The sequence below is a fragment of the Pleurodeles waltl genome, chromosome 5 (genome assembly GCF_031143425.1).
Source record: "Pleurodeles waltl isolate 20211129_DDA chromosome 5, aPleWal1.hap1.20221129, whole genome shotgun sequence".
NCBI classification, from domain to species: Eukaryota; Metazoa; Chordata; class Amphibia; order Caudata; family Salamandridae; genus Pleurodeles; species Pleurodeles waltl.
Genome location: NC_090444.1, coordinates 1616108033 through 1616130298, shown reverse-complemented (window position 1 = coordinate 1616130298; position 22266 = coordinate 1616108033). Strand labels below are relative to the sequence as shown.

The 22266-nt window shown below is 45.7% G+C and overlaps 1 protein-coding gene across 2 annotated transcripts in view; it reads right to left on the bottom strand.

Annotated features, from left to right (window-relative positions):
• TRIB2 (tribbles pseudokinase 2) overlaps nucleotides 1-21280 on the bottom strand; it is a 32094-nt gene extending 10814 nt beyond the window's left edge. Inside the window, exons 1-2 of one of the 2 annotated variants that reach the window (XM_069235955.1) lie at nucleotides 19917-21280; nucleotides 12554-12846 (exon numbers count right to left, since the gene is read on the bottom strand). In XM_069235955.1, the coding sequence (XP_069092056.1) occupies nucleotides 12554-12846; nucleotides 19917-20192 (569 nt within the window). In that variant the 5' untranslated portion in view covers nucleotides 20193-21280. Of the gene's footprint in view, nucleotides 1-12553; nucleotides 12847-18387; nucleotides 18730-19916 lie in introns of those variants that run through there. The other variant, XM_069235956.1, reaches the window with a different exon arrangement.
• Between the last annotated feature and the right edge of the window lie 986 nt (nucleotides 21281-22266).

The window sequence follows — 22266 nt, the reverse complement described above, 5'->3', positions numbered from 1 at the left end:
CGGGGAAATTACCGCTAGCTGTATGATACTACCGCTGCGGTAAATACCGATGTGCTACTAGGGGGATAAGCAAAAGCTTTTCGGTGATTACCTTAATAGTGTTTTCCACCTCAACCACTCCAAAGCCCAACTATGGGACACTATTAGCTCAACCTAACTCTACACCAGGAGTTTACATCCCGGACAAACACGGTTCTACCACAGGGATCGCACTACGACTGACACACAACCCCAGCCTGCATGGAAAGGAAGTTGCCCGGTCTGACATCTGCTGTAATTCCATTTGAAAAACTTAACACCCACAAGGAAATTACTAGCAAAAGTACACGGACACAGTAAAAAAAAAAAAAAAAAAACAGAACCAGTTGAAACCACCTGACAGGACACAATGGCGAAAACCATAATCCCGAATCCTGTTTTTTTTTTTTTTTTTAAATCGCTGGAGATCTTCCAGAAAGTTGGACCACTTTGAGAACAGTTTTTCATCACTTAAGCAACGTTACAAGGCCCACACTCCTCCTCCGGGCCCAAGACCCGTAGGCCTATTGTTCCTCACAACCTGCATGTACCCACATGGTTGGGTTTCCCACGTGGTCTCTACTCCATGTTCACTACAACACAGTCAGCCATTTTGTGGCCACCTGAAGCGATCGTGTAGCTTTGAGGCACAGAGCATCACCGAAGAGCGCCCATACCTTGATGCGGGAGGCTCTCTCTGCTAACTTCGAGACACTGCATAAAATGCCTTGCTTTGATGTTCGTGTGCCAAACACTCCGAAGCAGTTAAGAGATTAAAGCAAACTATCATTACAAAAAACACTTATATTAAAAATACAATAGTATATAGTCAGCCAACACTGACAGCTTTTAGTAGGAGGACAGACACCTGAAATTGCCAGTGCAGGTCAATTATTAACTAGACATTTCTTTAAAGCAACCATGCCCCAATAACCTCTTCACAATCACCACATTTTTTGATCACTCTTCGGATTAATACAGACATTATCAATTAACAATTACTTTGTGTAAACAGATTCAATATATGCACTGCATCCCCTTATCTGGGGTTCAATAAGATTTATCAATCAGCACTATATCTGGGTGACAGAAACTAAGTCCACTTTAAAGTATCCTCAGAAAAGGTCCACACATGGCACATGTGGTATTTAATTGAATAGTTCTGGCGTAAATTGATGAAATTGCTATTATGTGAAGATGACAGTTTGGGGGCGAGACACTGATACATCCCAGCCTAATTTACAGGAAGTAGGAAACAAGATTGGAAGACTGTCAGGATACAGTTTGGGCCAAAAGTCCAGGGCTCAAGTAGAATGATACTGCTAAACCATCAGATGGGTACATAATGGCCTCCTTCATACTGCGTAGTCAATTGGAACACTTGTCAATCATCAGGACAAAGGCTACTGTATAGAAGAAAAAAAATGGACATTGCAATAGTGAAAATCTCAGGGAAGCTGAGGAATAATCAATCTTTTTGTCAGAAGCTGTGAAGATAGTAATGCTTTCTTTATAAAAAAATGGTGCCCCGGTGCTTCACTGCCTTTCGCCTGCCTTCGTCCTGTACAAATACCACATACACACACAACTGGTTCATTGCTTTGATTCAATGTTGATGGTGTTTACCAAAAGAGGGTTTGTGATGCCATATAAACACTGGTGGCTTTCTGTGAGCCGACACGACACACATAGGCAGCAGATTAACTTTTGATTTGTGATCCATAATTTCATTTGGCACAGGTGGCCAGTAATAAATTTTAGGTGGATATCAAAACTCAATGGGTTGCAGGGGTGCTGCAGAGGGGGTAGGGGAAATTGATGGAAAATAAAACCATAAAATCAAGGAGTTGGGAGTGCATCGTGAGCTGCTGTAGCATTCCTACATAGGCATGAGAAATGAAGGGAAGGCAGAATTACGGCAAGAGGTGTTGGGGCAGGGGATGGGTACATTACACAATAGGCTTCATACTTTGGCAATGCTCGCAATCTAGGTGACGAAGCAGTACTAGCTGTGGGGCAATCGGGAGAATGTGCCGTCAACAAGAGCTGCTGAATGCCCTGAAAAATGGAGGATTCATAGAGAGACTGTAAAACAGGGGCGAAGTCCGAAAACCCAACCAACTGATAGAGGCAGCAGGAGTCAAATATACTGAAGAGACTAAATGAAAAAAATCAGAGAAACATAGACCTTTTGACTAATGTACATGGGAAGTAAAGTATCTAGTGAAAGATTCTTGAACTAACTAATGCCTTAAATCTGTAGCTATGGGCGTTACCTGCACACTCTTAACTAATGCACATACTAAACTTGGCCATAACACCTTAACATGCTATAATGTTCAGACTCATTCAGGATTAATAGTAATGTTCTTATTCCACTGACCGTAGCACAGAACTCGTCCAACTGGTATACCTAAAATGAATACAACTTTAATAATTTAAAGCCAGTGCCTAGGGAAGTTTGGCAAAGTACTCTTTTGCCAGGGTAGATTATTTCAGCAAAGGAAACTGTGCAATCTGTTTTCGATTCCTGGTCTAGACTTTCAACACATTTCATGGAATGTATGTGAAAAGAGTTTACCCGGCTGGAAAACTCGTTTCCCCATTGTACAATCTACAATAAATTGAGTAAAGTCCGTTTTTCACACATTTACAAACTGTGTAGTACAGAGGACTCTACAATGCCACCAGCCCAGTGGAGTAGAAGAAAAGGACCATTAGGGTGTATGGAAACATAGTATTACCACAGATTTCAAATGTGTAGCCATATAATTTGCGTGAATCAATTTCAAGGGGGTCAATTTATGCAAATCTTAGGTGCAAGTGCATACGTAGATGCATTTATTTACTTTGAATTGGGCCTCTTGAGTCTAGAGCAGTGATTCTTAACCTTTTGCTTCCATGGACCCCCACTGAATCAGTACTGGAAGCCAAGGCCCCAAACGCAGTTTCTATGATTCAACCTCAAAATCAAGAGGGAAAAATGCATAAATAAGTTGTACGTTGAATACACAAATTATTAGATATTGTGTTCAATTCTCAAACAAACAAACAAAAAAAAACAAAAAAAAAACTTCTGCAAAAAAAAAAAAAAAAAAATTGAAATGTTGGGGCTTTTCTAAATGTTGTTTTATTTCAAAAAGACAGTGGGATATGCTGGCCTCCAGCAGATCACGGTCTTTTCCACTTTAAATGCATGAGTGGTTTTTTAAATCAGTATTTACCAGTGCTTCAGTTAGGGCCACTAATCTTGTAATATATCTCTTATTCCTTAAGAGAAAACGAGCTGCTTTACCCCCCCCCCCCCCACCAAAAAAAAAAAGCTTTACTGAAAAAACAATTTCAGACATGGTGGTCCAGCAGGCCACCATCCCTGTGATTGTGGACATTCTCAAATGGGTCGCAAATGGCGACCTCCCTTATGAATTTTAATATGGGTCTCTTTCAGACCCATTTAGGAATCGTAAACAGTGTGTTCAACACAGGAGTGGCTTCTCCCTTATGGTGGAGGAGCATTGCCACCAGCAAAACTTTTACAGTAAAAACATAAACAACTATGTTTATTATGTTTTTACTGCAAAAGGAGTGGGCCACAGGTGTGACAGGGCCAGAAAAGGGGGGTGGAGGGTGGGAGGAAGGGCGGGAGTGCACAGCACTCCCCCCCCTCAGTGCAAATGTATGTTTGGCCGGCTCTCTTGAGCTGGAAAAACATACATGCGCACTAGGCTCTGTCCAACCCAGCAACTCAGTGCTAGATTGGAGAGAGCAGGCAGAGGCTCCCACTCTGCCTCGGATCACCCAGCCAGGGTGCTCCGTCCAATCCTACCGCTGTTTTCATGCTGCCAGAAGCATGAAAGAAGGATGAGGATTGGACGCAGGTCAGGCTGGGAGTCTGAGCCTTTGGCTGAGGAGCGGTGGTGGTGTCGCTAAACAGGTGAGGTTTTTTTTTTTGGTCCCCACCCACCGCCCCTTCTCCCTCCAACAAGCAGTTCAACACACTGTTGTATGTTGTAGGCTTGATCATAAACAGAGCAAAAGCAAAGGGGACTCCAACACTGTTGTATATAGCAGTTTGCGATTTCCTAATAGCCAATCACAAAAATTTGCTATTAGGAAATCGCAAACGCCAGGCTACGTAATCTGACCTTAGATTCCTTTTGCTCTACATGTGCTGCCCTCACAAATAAAGGTAAGGATACCAACTTCATTTTATCCTCCAATTTCAATCCCCCTCAAGTAGAGCATTTTAGTTTTGTAAATGTTGCATTTTAAGCACATACCTCCTCAATCTGCTAATATTTAATTTTCTAAACAGTTTTGGAACCCTCTGGACAGTGGACCATAGGATAAGAGTCACCGATCTAGACACGTCTGTGCAAACCTTTAAGCTGGGCCTTTGCTGGTCAGACATCTGAACTCTAAAGCTGGGCCTCGTGTGTTGACCTCAGGATCTTTAACCCTCTCTTCAGCACATTGATCCAGCAAGCTCCCTCTCTTCTACTCTTAAGTAGGATCTGAAAACCTCATCCTTGAGAAACCCTCTAGACAGTTAACTCTAACTAGCAATGCCCCCTAAGTTGGCCTACATCCCCTTCCTCTTTTCCATTCTCCACTTACCGCCCTCTCCCGATGTCTTTTGCAAGAATGTTCACTGGGTAACAGGCTGATCTGTACTATTTCAATGTGTTACATTTTTGCATAGTTTGAAAACTGATGAACTACGCTCTGGTTGCCATTTTTCATAAAAAAATGTATTTTCATAAACGATATCCAAGCTTCAACCCACATTAGGTTCGTACTAGATTCAAATACAAGGCTTCTTTTGCCCTTTTCAAAATCCCACTAATTCTTAATCACATGCTTTTTAAATGAGAAGAAAGACTTTATGGTGGAATACTACATTTGCGCTTGTTCAGCCGGATTTTTTATTTTTTTTTATTTTTTTTAACAAAACTGCTGTTGGATATTTCAATTCATAAAGTGTTTTAGTATCTAAAAATCTCTCTGGGGTGAGTACATAACTATACTATCCAACATGAGTGGAAAGGTGAGTTTTATTACATCTAGTTGAAATGCAGTTTAAGTAGGTATAACGTTTAGCCATTTTATTTTCAACAGATATTACCAAAATCTTCTTTGGAGAACGTGCATTTAGAAACCGTGAACTAATGAATGGAAACTACCTTCTGATAAATAATGTTTAACCGTGAAATTCAGTTTTAGACAAAACATTAGGAGTAGGAGATACTGCAACGGAATTAGCCCGGTTAGTGCACAGGTCTGCCTCCCTTCGGCTCTGCGTGACCCTTCTCCGTAACCTCCTACTCCTTTGCCGATAACGAATTTCCTTCGGCTCCTAGAAAGCCGGTTTGTTCGCTATTCATTACGAACAAGGTCACCGTGTCACCGATAAAAGCTGCAAATCAGCCAAGGCAGCGGCCTGCAGGGCCAACTCCAGCAACGCGGCAGCAAGGAAGGGCGGGAAACTACTGCACGGAGGCAGCAATCTGAAGGGACGCCGTCCCTGGGTCAACCCGGGGAGGAGGAACGCGGTTCGCCATCGTCTTCTCGTCTACCGAGGTAAAGGGCAAGAGACAGGAGTTTCGACTTTCACCCCGGTGGCAGTAAGCTGGTACCGTAACACGGCTCAGAGGTCAGCGTCCAAGCTGCAGGCCAAGGCGTCAGGTTTATCAGCCGGGCTGCTCGAGACTGTCATTCTTTAAAGGTCGACCACTTGTACAAAAGGGCTGAGAGCTAGCAAACAGTAAAACTGCGATACCAGGTGCTCTGGACATGGAACTGAATGCACTTCGGTAAACGTGGACGCTCAGCTCCGTCTTTTTAGAGCACCGGTTTGAAGTACAAAGAAGGTGCATGAATTCAGCCTCGATAGTGCCCACAGGGGAAGAGATAATGCAAAAAGAATCGTTGTCTGAACACGGGTTCATCTTTCACTCATAGCTGCAGCCTTTAGTGACATCTGCAGGAGGGCAAATATTCATCCAACGGCTCCAAGGCGACAGCCAATAAAGCCATAAGGGCGGATGGGCTTTGTTACTGTCAGCAGCCCCCATACATACATCATCCAGGAGGCCAGCATCAATATATATGAGCCTTAACGGCTGACAGGTCTCACAATTCCCGTCGGCATTGCATCTGGCCCTGGCCAGCCAAGCCTTAGGCCCGGACTACAATAGGACAATTGGGGGTTCACCAGGGGAGGGTTCAAGAGCATCTCTATGTGAAAGAAGGAATGTGCTATGTTCTGCACTGGTTACACTCACTGGTATAACCCGAGGAGCGAGACACGTGCACGAATAGGTGTCTATGGACCCCCAGCTTGGACACCTGCATCTCATTTGATAGCGCCACAAATCCCCCTTCATGACTTCATGGGTTTGCAAAACGAAAAAAAAGTTTCAACATGTACTTATTGATTAATTCGCGCAATTACCATCCCCATCCCCCGAATCTAAGAACATGCGATTCTCAAGCAGAAAGACGCTAACAAGAGAATTTCTGGAAGTTTTTATGCTCATAAATTTGGCCTGTTCAATGAAGATGCCGCCACTGACGTAGAGCCGGTAGTTAATTGTACGGGTGAGCATGATAAGGGCAGGTTCAAATGTGCAATTACACCGACAGACAAAGGAACATTTTTACGTCAGATTGAGCCCGGATGAGCTCCTTTTAAGGCCAATAACTGCACAAAACTGGATCATCCCATTGTGCATAAGCATGCCAACACAATATTTTTGTGTCAAAAGACTGAGGACCAAGATGTACTCCAGTATATGAGCTGCTTTTCCCCCAAGTAATGGTGACCGGGTTAGCGTGACCTCAGTCATCATTATCCTGGTCTTCGATCCAGGGTGCAGGTTGAAACACCCAAGAAACAGCACTTTGAGAAATGTGGCTGCCATAATAGCTCTCATTGAGAGGGTGCAAATGTTGTACAAGCCTGAGATGTGTTACTTGGGTGGTCGGATAACTTTTCTGCAGACTACTTGAAGACCGTTGGTAGCTTGAAGCAGAGTGGGCCACCAGCTAGTGCCAACTGGAGTCAATACTTGGACAACTCTGGATGAGGTATTCATTCCGAGTACATAATATGAACTTTCTTGAACATGAGCAATGACCAAATGTTGCAAGCTGTGGTGTGGCTGGGCAGTGATCCAGCTTAAGTTCATTGTAGTGTCCGAGTCACATGATTTCAAGTATAGTACCTGTACCTAGTCTGCCACATACCAATCGTCTACATTTACGAAAGTCTGCATACCAGAGCAGAATGACGACAACAGTACATCATTGCTATGCAAATCATTACTGCAGTATACCCTCAAACGATCAAAATAAAACGGTGGCGTAATCAATAAGAATGCACAAGGGCCCTAAGCAAATAAAAAAAAATTTAAAAAAAAAAAAAAAAAAAGGGAGGAAACCAGACCTTTAAGTTCAGGGGCAATACAGATCACTTTTTTTTTTGTTTGCAGTATTGGTGTTAGAGAGAACTGCTTGTGCTAGAAACTGGGTGGGTAGAAACTGGGGGTTGCTGGCAATAGCTGCAGGTATATTACTCGCTGGGGATGCCTGCTTGCTCAGCACAAATAGGCAGCGTTGACCATCTAGAACTTTAAGGTCGATAGTCTCTCTTAAGGCTTCATATCCATTTTTCCAAGTGAGACAATTATGGTTGTAGAACGAGGCGGCTCAGGGTGCGAGATGGTGTAACAGATGGATATGAGCAAGACATTTACATAAACACTCACTTTGAGTGGAGCATGGGGAACTCGAGTCATCTCTCCTCGAGATAATTCACAAAAACTTTTTTTTCCCTGTGTAAAATCTAGAAGAGATACATACCTTTTAACGCCTTGTTTATGGAGAACATTTGAGAAGCTTATCACAGGGGAGTCTGGCTCTAGAGGAGACACGAAAGAGGGATTGGTGGGAACTTTACGTACACACAGATGAACACACTTAACAGGGTGTCCCAGGCACAGATCAGGTACGTGTGCCCTACCACAATGAATGAATGATCCCCAGTTCATCAAAGTATCGGTTCCTGCCCTGTGGGCTGTGCATTTGTGAAAGACAACCCGGCTCTTTAAAACTGCTGTTCTGCCGTTCATGGTGCAGGTGGTGGCAGGGCCTACATCACAAAGGTGGGGAAAGAATCCCCTGCAGGCGGATGCAGTGAGTGGCGGCACCTAAGTAGAGGGAGATGTTTGTGGAGGGAGGAAGGGTTTCCTTGGGACCCCCGGCAACTGTGTTCCAAGAGGCACCGCATGGGGGGGTGGAGCTAGAGCACTGCCTGGGAGCCCCCTCAATGTAGCACGCAGTCGGTGAGACTCCTGGCTGCTGCTTAGGTTCTACACCTACTCTGTACTATAGAAGCAGGAACAGAGGTAAACTGTTTCCTCATTTGCATGAAGCCTTACGCCAAGGCTAATGAGTGAACAGCACCTTTAGATCACACCAGCACCACGTGCATGATCTGTATTACAAACTGGGAGCCGGACACGCGTTTATGGGCCTCTTCTGTAATGACAAGTTGCCTAAGGGATGCAAACAGTGGGTGCACATGCCTTTTGCTTCCCTGGGACTATTCTGAACCACTCAGTCTCTGCCATAAGCTCCTCCAGACTAACCAATTCACACCAGAAGGATGCATTTCTATCTAGGTCAAATGGCAAAGATTATCATTTTTTAATGATTTTCATCAGAGATCTTATTCTTAGTTCTCCAGCTCATGATCACAACCCGGATTACCAGAGGTCCTTAGCTGCATAGACAACAAACATGATAGGTTCCGTCACTCTAGTAACTGTGCTCTCATCCAGCAAACACCTCCACTCAGCTCTAGTGGGATGCACTCAAAGCCGATGCACAGCTCGAGGTCATTGCTACCAACACTTGATTTCAGAGCAGAGTGAAAAACTGTGGAGCTCTCAAACAAGGTTAATCAAGTAAACCACCCAATAAATGGAAATGGACTTCACCTTCTGACTCTGCGCTATCAGGTAAATAAATGTGGCAACATTGTAACAATGCACTATTTCCACACAATTAGCACAAGCCTTTCACAAATTCTTTCACATCCTCTTACGGGGTCTTATAGACACTGACAGGGTAAAATTGCATTACACGTTTAGAGATTTTCTATAAAACAGTAATAAGTGGTGATCCACTTGGTATAGTTCTCCTAGGTTCACTGCTCTACACGATCTTGGTGGGTTTGAGGCATCAATCGAGAATCCCCCCATGAAGGTCTGCTTGACCCACTGTCTACAGAACAATGTGGCCACACTCATGTGATCATGTGACAGTGACCCGTCCCTCTCTCTGCAACTAAATGCCAACATAAAGCCAGAGGAGAAACGAGTTCACATGCAAACAATGTCTCAAAGTCAATATTCATGCTGAATCATTTCTGAATCCCCAGAGGACTTAGGGTTTGTGCAGCGCTGTAGACCAGATTTACCACTCACTATGTAAAAGAAGAAAAGCACAAAGTTTGAACACCCCACCAAAATACAACCAGATGGAGATGAGAGAATTAAAAAAAATATATATTAAAAAATGATCCCACCGTAGAGTGCTTGTGTGGGGAGTTCTACACGAGTAAACTGTGCTGTTCAAATGTTGAAAACCATTATAAGAGGCTCCATTCACGGTTTCTCAATTAACTAGTTTGAAAGAAATTCAGTTTCCTCCAATGCTTTCTCAGGCCCGTTTTCTCTGTTGTCCAATTCACTTCTATTATTGTGCATGCACGTGTGCCTCACGGAAGAGCCTTTACAAACCCAGGGTTTGCTTCCACCTGGGTGTGGTGGTTTTTCCAATTCGTGCTTTTGAGTCGACAGCAGCGGCGAGGGCGGCACTGTTAACAGGAATGACTTCATCAGCCGCTGTGCTTTCTAGGGTGTGCCTGGGCAAGCGATGGTACAGGATTTCCTTGAAATGGAGAACATGTTTCCAGGGTTGCGTCACTGGATCACCCTTTTCTTCCCAGTGGCGGTTCCAGCCGAGGGCGCAGGACTTGAAGAGGCGGGGCCTGTAATAAGCACCACCCAACCGGGCTCGAGTATGAATAACCTGGTTTAAACCGTGGTGAGCGTGGCAGGCAAGGAGGCAGGGCTGGTGCCTGCCTGGTGACGAAAGCGCTGTCCAAGAAACCTTGAGCGGAGGAAAGAGTGAACATCGGTCTATTCATAATGGGAAGCCCCGGAAAAAAACAGTGAATCCTCTGTGCAATCGCAGGAGCGTTCCCTGACATGACCTCCCGCTACGGTGACTCACTAGAGTGGAACAGTCCCTTCTCCATCGGCCCAATGCACTGTGAGAAGAGGAGAACCGAACAGCGCTTTGTTCTCTCTTGTGCATCACTAGACCCCGGGATAATCACACCCAGAACGTTTTGCTTCATCCGCCGCAAAAAAAAAAAAAAAAAAAAACACACCTCTGGTTACTGAAAAGTTTACTTCAACCGATCATCTACCAAAGATGTTAGATTGACTGAGACAAATGCCAAACAACTAACATACAGAGATGTGAACGAAAACTGACAATATATCCATCTATCAGAGAATTACTATTAACTGGACAATGGGAATTTGTCATCATAAAATGACAAATTATCACAAGAATGTTCCCCTGCAGAAGGCAACCATCTCGATCAATGCGATCGTAACACTGTGCGTTTATCAAGCACTAACAGTGGAACTGAATAAAATAAAGCTCCTATGAATACATGGCACTTTGAAGCCATGACCAAAGACCAGATCACATAAAGCGTCGGAGGTGAATACTTGAATTTATTTGTAATCCCTTGGATAAGTGATTTGACTTAAAACTTTATTTTGAGTTCCTTAGATAAAAGTGCCTCAAAGAAAAATACTTGCATCGTGTTTTTTAAACACTGTTTCAATTCTGATTAATTATCCACAGCAAGGTGCAGAACGCAATTACAACGTTAGGGGTGCCAACATTTGAATGATGTGGTAAAAACAAAAATCCAATGCCCATCTCTTGCCGAGGAAAAACAGACCCGCGCCTCGGAAGTACTTTGGGTCACAGAAGCGCAGCAGGAGATTGAAATGTAAAGTGAACACACTAGAAAGAGGAAAGGACAGCAAATGTGCAAAGTGAGAAATACATAAAGCTCTAAAACAACGAAGCTATTTTTACTGTAATAATTAGACAGGTGAATGGTACATGATGATGAGAACAGGGAAAAATCTAGAAAGAGCAGGCCAGCAAATAGCTGAGCTGGTGAGACATTGTTTTCTGTTCTCGTGACAGAAAACAATAGGTTGCTAATGGTGAGCTGCAGGCGAATAAAAGACTAAAGGTTGGTGATACCCATCCAGCAAGATTGGCACCTCAAATTCTCAAAGTGTCGGTATTGAAGAGGAAATGAAACCAGATTAAACAGAGACTAGGTATGACGAACACAAGCCAATGATCGCTGGAAGGCACATCTGTACCAGAAGGCCTAAAGCTGGTTGGCCAAATCCGCAACTGGGTGGGCTTCCACTACAGAAACATCAGGAAGCTTCAGAAAAGTAACATTTAGCAACTTACACAAACTGTACTACCTGTATTATTAATAATAACCCTGTTTAATCTATTCCCAGAGGCAGGAAAAGTTCTGTAGGGCCAGAGAACCACAGGTATATGCTCACTTCAGAAAAATAGAAAGCAAATCACACAGGCAGAAGAAGGTCATGCAGACATCAGCAGAGCTGAAATAAATGTAAAATCACAAAAGGAAAGGAATATGTGAGTGTGCTGGCCTAACACAAGAAACCAAAAGTCATGCAAGCATAATATGAATAATGACATAGGGCCAGATGTACGACCCTCAGAGTTTGAGACTCGCAATTTGCATTTTTTGTGACTCACAAACACTGATGTAGAATAGTGTCTGAGACCCTGTTTGTGATTCCCAAATGGGTTGCAAGGGACCTGCCTCATTAATATTCATGAGGCAAGTTGCATTTTGCAACCCAGTGGAAATGACCATGTCTGTGACTGCTTTTACAAAAAAGTGCTCTTCATTTTACTTTTATTTTTTTTGAGTGGGCTGTGGTCTGTGGGACCGCTTGCTGCTCTGAAAAAATGTTGGTACCCTCATTTCCCCTTGGGGTCCCCTTACTGTTTGTGAATGTGTTTTCTTTACTGTCTCCTTCAAGGAGTCGGTAAAGTATGGATGTTTTGCGACTGCATACCCAGTCACAAAACATCCATACATACCAGTGCGACTCACTATGGGGAAGGGACGCCCTTTACACGCCCCTTCCTAATACCGAATCGCAAAAGCGAAATGCGAGTCGGTAACGAAATACTGACTTTTTACCTTCAGTACATGCCAAAATGCATTTTACCGGTCGCAAACAGCCCAATGGGCCATTTGCCTTCAGTAAAATGCATCTTGCATCTGGCCCCTAGTGCCTTGAAGACTACCACTCACAACACACTGCGAAAAACTAACAGTTAACCTTTTCAAACTTACATCTGTGACAAGGCTTACCTTTCATCATCTTTGAAGACGAACTTTCGGAGCTTGAGGTCCCGCAGTACCAGTCCACCCTCGTGGCAGTGTGCTACAGCAGAGGCTATTTGATAGAACAGTCTGGCCGCCTCTTCCTCCTTGAGCTTTTTGCAGGTACGAACAAAAGAGTGCATGTCCCCATGGCTCCGCTCAAAGAACACATAGGCCTTTGTCTCTCCCAGAATAATCTCAGTGATTTGGTTTATGTTGTTGTGTGACGTTAACGAAAAACAGGGTGCCAGGGACTCCTGGTAGCAGCGAATGTCAAACACCTGCAAAACCAAAGGGAGAAAAAAAACCCATCAGAAATAATTCTTCAAAGAAGAAAAACTGCACCACTGCATTGCAACCCCTCGAGCATAAACTGTCAATGGAAAATACATTGTTAATCTTAGAAGATGCGTGCATTTAAAAGTGATTAAGATCAATTTAGAATTTCTGGGTTGCCACAGATATCACCAACTTCAGACAGGACTTCTCCTAAAACAGGAGTTGAATCAGCAGAAAAGATTAAGTGCAGCTGCCCGTTTCCTTGAGGAAGCAGCTATGGTTGATGGAAGTGGCCATTTTTGGGACCTTAAGAGTGAACAAGCATTGTGAGGCACAGATCTAATCTACAACGTGATAGTTTTCATCCACAAAAAGCGAATGAAACTACAATCTGAATAGATGTATATATTTACAGAATTCAAAAACTCGATAAATACCCCCACCTTCCCGTGGTCAGATACTTTAAATATGAACCTGATTTCAGGAGCACCCGCACTTACGGTAAGAAATAGATCATTCAAATAGCAAAACATGATGCCCAGACTTGCCACTGAAAGCTAAAGAATCATTTTTTGGACATATTTTGGAGGGAAAAAAAAAAGATTCTCTACACAATCCCTTAGTATATTAAGTCACCTGGGCATTTAAATACATTACACCACATTTTCTCAATAACTTTTTTTCTAGAGAGTTATTCACAAATTAACATTGATGGAGTGAGTCCTCCTTTAGAGCATGAATTGAGGTCTATCTGTCACAAAAAAGCTGCAGTGTCAACACGTATTTCACACAATAAGACCTCGCTCTTCCGGGCTTTGTTACTTCTTGTATTGAAAAAGAATATCACTGAACAATAGTTCCTACTGGTTCCTAACTGAGTACCTTGAATTGTGCCATCTTCCTTCTGACTGGGTTTAGAAAAAAATCAAAAGAGGATCTCGGTGATATAGATCAACCTCTTGTCAGCAAAATTAGATTATTTGTTCAGTGATTCAGAGTTATGCGGCAGATAAGGCTTAAATACATTTCAGAGCACGTGGCGCTGAGTTGTGTGATAGCTGATGCATTCCACTACTGATAACTGAGATCCCTGCATAAGCAGGCCAGTTGTGATCAGGCCACCAATGTAATCCCATGGAAAGTTAGCACAGAAGTCAATCCACTAGTGTGTTCATGGTGGGTGTGCCACCCCGGTTACTCTCCCTGCCCCAAGTGATAGCATTTTTAAGTCTGCAGAAACCCTGTACCCTACCTAACAAGACATGTGAGGTGTACCCATTCCATTCACAATCTGGTATTGGACTTCCTCCCACTCTTAATAATAACTTTCAAAATTAGGAAACTAACGACAGAACCTTAATGGTGGAAACTGCTAGCTATTTGAAGGTCATCAACTTCTTGCTAGACAGACTTGCAGGAATTACCCCTTTCTCCCCTTTAGTCCGAGCTTTACTTGGAAGGACAAACCACCCAATTGGCAGATTGTCTGCGGGGGTAAAGTTATCTGCAGGCAGAAATCATTGCTAATCCAGATTCTGGGATTTAAGAAGTTCTGATCAGGTTATTGCACAAGTACATTCCACTGAGGCTCACTGAGGAAATTGGTACAGTGTCTGCCGTTTGCCTGTTAAACGATTTGTCTGATAAACCAATGTGTTGTGCCTGGAAGCTGGAACTCTAACATTTTCAGTGTGCAACAAATGTCAATCAATTTTCAAAATATGGTCCCACGTGCAGGTTTCTGTGTAGGCTCGCCTTGGAATAGCGTGCTTGAAATGAAATAACTAGTCATTTTCCTCTTCATTATATTGGCACGTGGGAGGAGGGTGAACATTGATTTTGTCCAGGTCTTTCAGGGAGGGCTGTGTGGTAATGTAATGAAATGATCTTTTAAAGCATGTGGAGCCAGTTTCAGGTGTGATGGTTGAGATTCTTCTAAGGTTTTTCTACTCCCACATGTAGAGGAAAAAGATAAACACCGCAGCAAGGCCTCTTGAGGAGTGGTATAAGCAATGCGGGCTCAGATGGCACATGCAAGCCAAGCAGAGATGCTTCCTGGATTGTAAAAAAAAAAAAAAAAAAAAAAAAAAAAAAAAAAAGGCCAAATAGCTCCTAGCTGGAAATCAGACCACCACCTTACCTCATCCTTGCAGCGTTAGTCCATCACCCCAATAAATGAATGCACTGATCATGGGGCTTCCCCAGAGTTTGACTCCACATTGGCAGCTTGACTGCAGCTCTTCTGGTTTTGCTAGACTCTTGCCTGTTTCAAGCTTGCAAAGACACGGACAACAAGGAACTAGTGCGGTCTCATCAACTAATTGGGTTCCCTTTGCATCATTAATTAAAAATAAAGGATCATAAGAAACTAGGGTTCTTGTAGCCCGGAACTGCACAGACAGCCATCGCTGAAAACACAGGATGTGACCCAACATCATCTCCCTCTCATGGTTCCAAGAACGCTCAGATGCTGAACCACACCTCAAGAGTACCTACTCCCACTCTCAGCCCTTCGTCTACCAACATTGGAAGCCTCAACTCAGAGACCCATCCTTCTACACTGTAAATGCTGGTCTTTTATGTTTACCCATTACCGCCTTTCATTGCACCACCCTCTGTCTGCCACTTCCTTGCTTTGTGCAACAGAAGTCGCATACAGTTGTCCTTTCAAAAAAAGTCACCCATCACCCTTCTGTGACCCATAACAAATTTTATGCAAACGCCCACTTTGGTTACTTGACAGTGACGCATACGCACAACTGCGTCTATGCAAATATTAGAGAAAAAAAAATGTAACTGCGTCCCTCGAGTCTCACCAATTGGAATCAAGGTTTGTCTAATGATACACCCTCCCAAAAGTACACGTTATCAGCCGGGTCCCAGATATTAGGGGTATCTGTATTTGGCATCACACAATAACCTTTTTGTAAACATTTTGACAGCTTTTGGACAATTCATTTCGATCACTAGAGGATGCATACAAGTGTTGTTTCACTTACTGGGCAAAACTACCTTGTTGAAGTGGCAGTCCTTCCAGAAAGCTATTCAGGCCAAAACAAATAACCTTTTTTAAGTTAAATAATTAAATGTACTCACTACTGTGTGGCACTTGTGGCAGAGCAGCATGTGAGGCGCTCTCAAGCATAGTTTGATCTATGTCAAGGGGCAGTGTTCTTCAATATTTAATGCTAGTGTTGGTGCTCCGTCTACTAGCATGTTTTCTATTGTGTATATTAAGTAGCAAGATATCGACGTTTCCTTGAAAGTAAATAGGTTGCCATATTTATTGAAAACAAATAAGTTCAGCTTTGAAATTCCAACCTATTCTGGTGAAAAATGTAATTGGCGCAATCCGATACAATATTTCAATAAATAGAGAGTCCATCTGCATGCCGTAAATGCGCGCATTTTGCGGAGTTTATTCTCGTCAGCCATCAGTATGGACTCGAGAGCGGCGTCACGTGTCTAAAGAACAGAGCTTGTAAACCTGCGGGTACAGCGTGTCCTTGCCAGGCGGACAGGACCTGCACCAGGGCTGAAGGGACTGCTGCTGTTCCGAAACGGTGAAGGCGGGCTGATGATGCAACAAAGCGTGCAATCCAAAGAACAGCGTGGAACTGTCAGAATTGCATCAGGGGTGTGCAAAGGGGCCTGGTTACGCGAGACTGCGTTCAAGGGTGCTCAAAGCACGAAAAGGCCTATTTTTTTTTTGGGGGGGGGGGGGGGGGGAGAGAAGCCGATCACCTTCACTAGCATGAACTGAGCGTGCTTCAAGCACTAAATGGTCTGCTGGGGGTCTCAGCTTCACTAGCATGCGCGCACTGGCGTGTTCCAAGCACGAGATGGGCTGCACTGCTGGGGGTTTCTGCTTCACTACCATGCACTGAGCGTGCTTCAAGCACGAAATGGTTCGTGTCTGCTGGGGGTCTCGGTTTCACTAGCTTGCACGCAGGAGTGTGTTCCAAGCTCGCCATGGGCTGCACTGATGGGGGTTTCATATTCATTAGCGTGCACTGAGTGTGCGCCAAGCTTGAAGTGTGCTGCACTGCTGGGGGAGTCAGCTTCACTAAGCGTGCTCCAAGCATGAGCTGGACTGCACTGCTGGGGGTTTCAGCTTCACTAAGCGTGCTCCAAGCACGAGCTGGACTGCACTGCTGGGGGTTTCAGCTTCACTATGCGTGCTCCAAGCACGAGCTGGACTGCACTGCTGGGGGTTTCAGCTTCACTAAGCGTGCTCCAAGCACGAGCTGGACTGCACTGCTGGGGGTTTCATCTTCATTAGCATGTACTGAGCGCGCTCCAAGCACGAGCTGGACTGCACTGCTGGATTTTCAGCTTCACTAGCATGCACTAAGCGTGCTCCAAGCACGAGCTGGACTGCACTGCTGGGGGTTTCAGCTTCACTAGCATGCACTAAGCGTGCTCCAAGCACGAGCTGGACTGCACTTCTGGGGGTTTCAGCTTCACTAAGCGTGCTCCAAGCACGAGCTGGACTGCACTGCTGGGGGTTTCAGCTTCACTAAGCGTGCTCCAAGCACAAGCTGGACTGCACTGCTGGGGGTTTCAGCTTCACTAGCATGCACTAAGCGTGCTCCAAGCACGAGCTGGACTGCACTGCTGGGATTTTCAGCTTCACTAGCATGCAAGCACTGAGCGTGTTCCAAGTACGAGATTGGCCTGCAGGCTGCACTGCTCGGGGTTTTCAGTCGCACAAGCATGCACTGTATTTGCTCCAAGCACCAGAACGGCCCGCAAGAGATACTTTGCCGCAGCTCCGAGGTCAGAGCGCCCGCCCTCCGGCGGACCACTGCATCCGGCCCATCGGATCAGGGCTCTGTTGACATGTCTAACTGATGAGCACGGCTTTTGTGCCTGGCCTTCGACAGAGCCGGACGGTGTCCCGAGCAGGCACACGTCAAGCACTTACCGGAAGCGATAATAACTAGGCCGCCCTGTAAGAGGGCGGCATATCCGGGTGCAGCAAGGTGACTTCGGTAGTCTTTACCTGTGGGCGCGGGGATAACAAGTTCCCAGGGACTGGGGTGGAAGGAGGTCCTCGTGCGCGCGGACACCGCCAAGTACCCCCATAGGGGTGCTCTCGACGTGCCAGACGTCAGACTAGCTGATTGATAATCTTACGAGGCAACGAATTACTAAAATAAAATAAAAACAAAAAAAAAAAAAAAAAAAACATAAAAACGAAGGGGAAACAATAAATCGATACCGCCGTCAGTGGAAAAAAAGCGACATATGCCATACTTGTGAAGTAATCTCATGACGCTCTGTGGGGGTCCTGCGGGAGGTAAACGTTAAAAAAAAAAAAAAAAAAAAAAAGTGTTAATGCATCGTTCCTATTGACTTCAGATGACCTTTGTGGTGCTTGGTTGAGTCCCAGCGGGAGGCCAATGAAAAGTATAACATGATCACATCAGTGCGTGGGCTCCACGGACGGCTTGCTGTGGGACTATTAAAGGAATTCTCACTATGGTAGATAAAATGTAACACTGCATGCATGGCCCAGGATGAGGCATGTGAAAACTCACCGTAAACAGCCAGCATCTCGATCTTTTGACTTGCACTCAAAATGGAAACAGCGGAAAGCCAAACTGGGTTAGAAATGAACCCGCGTTCCAGCGGGCTTTAAAATACTTGGTAGTAAGTTAGACTGGCTCTATTAACGGACCGTGTTTTCGTGGCATTGTGCTTCTTCGTCTCTTTTACACATCTATTTTCATCAGGAAATGTTTGGGGCAGGTGGGTTAATGGTCGCCTCACGTGCAAGCGCCTCTGGTTCGAAGTTGGGTCACAAGTTGGCTGCTGAACTCGAGTGCGTTTCTAGAAAAGTACAACAAAGGAGCCGAGACTGTGTAATTTGGCTAAGGGCGAACATCACAAAGGCAAATATGTGCTCCAGTCGTCACGCATAGCTGGAGGTTTTTTTTTTTTTTGGGGGGGGGGGGGACGTTTTTGTGCAGAGCCCGGAAAGAGGCTAGTTTCATACTCCCAGGCGCGTAGGCGAGCTCTTCACCTCCAGGGGCGCGCCTGTTACCATAAAATAACCTTCGGAGGTACAATCCCGCCACAGCCCAACCCAAACACCGCCCCAAAAAGGGACACAAAGAAGAAGCGCTCACGTGCGGCGCTGCCACCTCCCCCCAGGCCTTTGTTTATAATTACCACGAGGCCCGGCGGATTTTGGAGGACGTGGCATTGGCGGGTGGCTGGAGCTGCCCCATCTAGTGAAAGGAAACAAAGGGGAGCCCGGGCGCATGCGGGGAACAAAGCGCTGCGAAACCCTTATGCACGTGCTCTAGGACTATGGAGTTATTTTGGTTTAACTCACTGCAAGGTCCAAGCGCTGTAGAATGTGTAATCTATATGTAAACACTGAGGATTCACTAAAGGGCCAGTAGTGCTGGAGCAGCTGGCAGAAAGTCTGACTCGCTTTGGAGTGATTTTCCCCAGCCCAAGAGATCCATCACATTCTGGCTTTTAAACTAAATACTGCATAAAGTTTGTGTTCTAGAGTCACCTTCCTGCTCCCACCAGGCTTCAGTACTTCTCAAAAGGACACCGATTTAGCTCAGGGGTGCGCCAGGATCAGTTAAGTGGCATGTACTGACCTTGATGGTGCACGATGCGCCCAAAGACTGGGTGAAAAGCCGGCGTGGGTACTCGACTATTAAGAACAAAGAGTTGCACCCGCCCTGCAAATTATGTGCGCTACAAGAGCTATGTTTTTTTTACTGTAAGTGAAAACACAGAAAGGCTGCAAAAACTTATACTTGCACTTTCCAACAGGCCAGTGCTTTTAGGATCTACTATGCAAGTGCAATTTGAAAGACCACGCGCCACTGACCCAAGTGCGACTGCCTTGTGCCCATTTCAGATCTCTTAATACAGCGAAACATTCACTTTAGTGTGCAGAGGCGTCCTGACAAGTTTGCAGACCTCCAAATTGTTAGGTCGCCTCTGCACAACCTGAGACCCGCTGGGCGGCTGGCCACGGTGATGCCCAGCATGACCGCATGGGTGCTCAGCGGTGGGTAACAAAGGGGCAGTGCACACTCACCTTGCAGAGCAGCTGTTGTCCGCTGTGCTGTTGCACGGCCAGGAAGGTGCGGTCCCCCTCCAGGGGCTCTAGCAGCAGGTAGTTGCCGATGCGCGAGGCGACGCCGTGCGGGGAGCTGGGACTCTCGGGCGGGCTGGGCGAGCCCAGGTTGGGGCTGAAGGCATCGGGGGAGCGGGCGCTGGCGGGCTCCTCCAAGTCCGGCTGCGCTTTGTGTCCGGTCCGAGGCCTCCCATAGCGCGGCAAGGCGAGCATGGGGTTCGGCCATGGTATGCTCATGGGGACTTCGGCAGCTCTGCAGCCGCCCGGCTGGAGTGTGATGCGGTCAGGTATGGAAGGTTTCCCAGTGGGTGGCAGGTTCGGGGAGAGGTTCTCGTGCACCGAGACTAAAAACGAGAGATTATTGCCGTCTTTTGAAAAAAAATAACAGTCCTCGAAGGCTCCCAAGGTTCGGGGAGAGGGGCTCCCACTCACTGTGCTACAAAGAAAAGATGAGATGGCAAAGCATCAGTCCCACTTCACGTCTTTTGTGGTATATTTCAAAGTTACAATGACGATTCGATGCAGTTCATTCAAATAAAAGTTGAGAATTATATGGTCACCCCCCAAAAATATCCAAATGCTGCAGGGGGTGAGGTGGGTGTTAGTGCTGCATGATGCCGGATTCGCCTTCTGCAGCAGACTCGGCTGCCTGCCTCCGACCTGTAGATGGCACCCGAGATCTTCCAAATGTTGACGCCGTGCAACAAATGGAGCAGAAAAATACTAGGGACATTCGGTTCACGGCGGAGGGCAGCAGGAACGAAGCGAAAAAGGACATTTAATTGTCGTGCACGCCGGGTCGAGCTGCAGGATGCATCATGCACTGGGGCTGCTGTGTAATGAATGATTTAAGAGAGGAACCCAAATTCCCAGCGGTACTTTGTGCTTGGCTTCTCCGGCGATGCAGACGCACAACGAGAACAAAAACAAGCGAGAATACAGAGGGACGGTTCGAGGTTCACTTGTCCAGGTTTTGAGATGATTTGTTGTCTTTAATCTATTTTCCTTCGCATTCCGCAGAAAAAAAAGGGAAAAGGGATGGCCGGGCCGATCCCTTTCAGCAAGACATCATCTCCGCTGCGGTGTGTGAAGGACCGGGAGTACTCGCGCGCCGCTGAGCCTGGCTAGCCACTCAATGTCAGCGGCACGCTGAACACAGAGCCCCCTATCTGTGGCACCCGCCTCCTGCTTGCTATTGGCCGTCTGGGCACCCTCCTCAGTTTCTGTTGGAAGGGCAGCGCGCCAGTCAACGTCCCTGTGGCCAACCACGTTCCAGAGATGGCAAAAGCCTGCTCGACGCTCTTCCCCTCTCATTTCTTTTCATTTTCTAGGAAGTTTCTCCACAGATAGACCATGGGAGAGAGTTCACCGTATCCCTCCGCCATTTCGCCGTGTGTGGTATCATTCCACGTACCTTATCATTGGGAAAATGTCATAAACATCACTGCGGACCCCTAATTTAATCTGTGTTGCAAACAACGCGCTGCTTTACATACATATCTATTGTACTGGAGTGCCCCATTGAACGTGTAGGGTGGTTGATACGCACCTGGCTCTGCAGATGGTAACGTGCTCTTTGCACCTGATTGGATGGCCAGCGCTCCCCATTGTGGAACACTTCCATGGCGATATACTGAAAGGACTTTCACGTGTAGGTGGTTCTTATTTTTTACGCACCTCAAACGATTAGCCATCTTAGTCTAAATTAACAAAATGTGCACACTTAATCACTCACACCATTTTTTTCTTCTTTTGAGGACTTGTCAGCGGAGGACACGTGTGGCTTTTTGCTGCTTTCCCCGTGTTAGTCTGCAGCGTGCCGGGGACATGCTGCTTGGCACAAAGTTGGCTGCCGAACGAATTTTCTCAATGAAACCCCGCCCCCCCACCTCCCTTTGTTGGCAACTTCGGTGTATTTACAGCTCGAATGCTTCAATGTATACAATTATGTGGGAGGAGTCCTTCTGCCTCGGGGCCAGGTTTAATCACTAATCCGCAAACCAGCAGTTAAAAAAAACTCCCTTTGCAAAGATATTGTGTAATTTGTAGCATCGCCAAGATAGTGATACAGCCGGCATTGCGTAAGCAACCTGCAGAATACAAGGAATGTGTGTTCTCCGGAGGCGGTCGCTGTCTCCAGCTCTTTCCAGGAAGGATCCCATGGCGTGTTTTGACTCACTAGCGCCCTTGTTCCTTTACCTTGCGTGCTTTGAAGAGTATCTTGTTTTACTGCATGGAAGCTTACATCACGATGAGCAATGCAGACAGCTGGGACCCGGGCTTCAGCTCGAGTTTCTTTTGTGAATGAAAT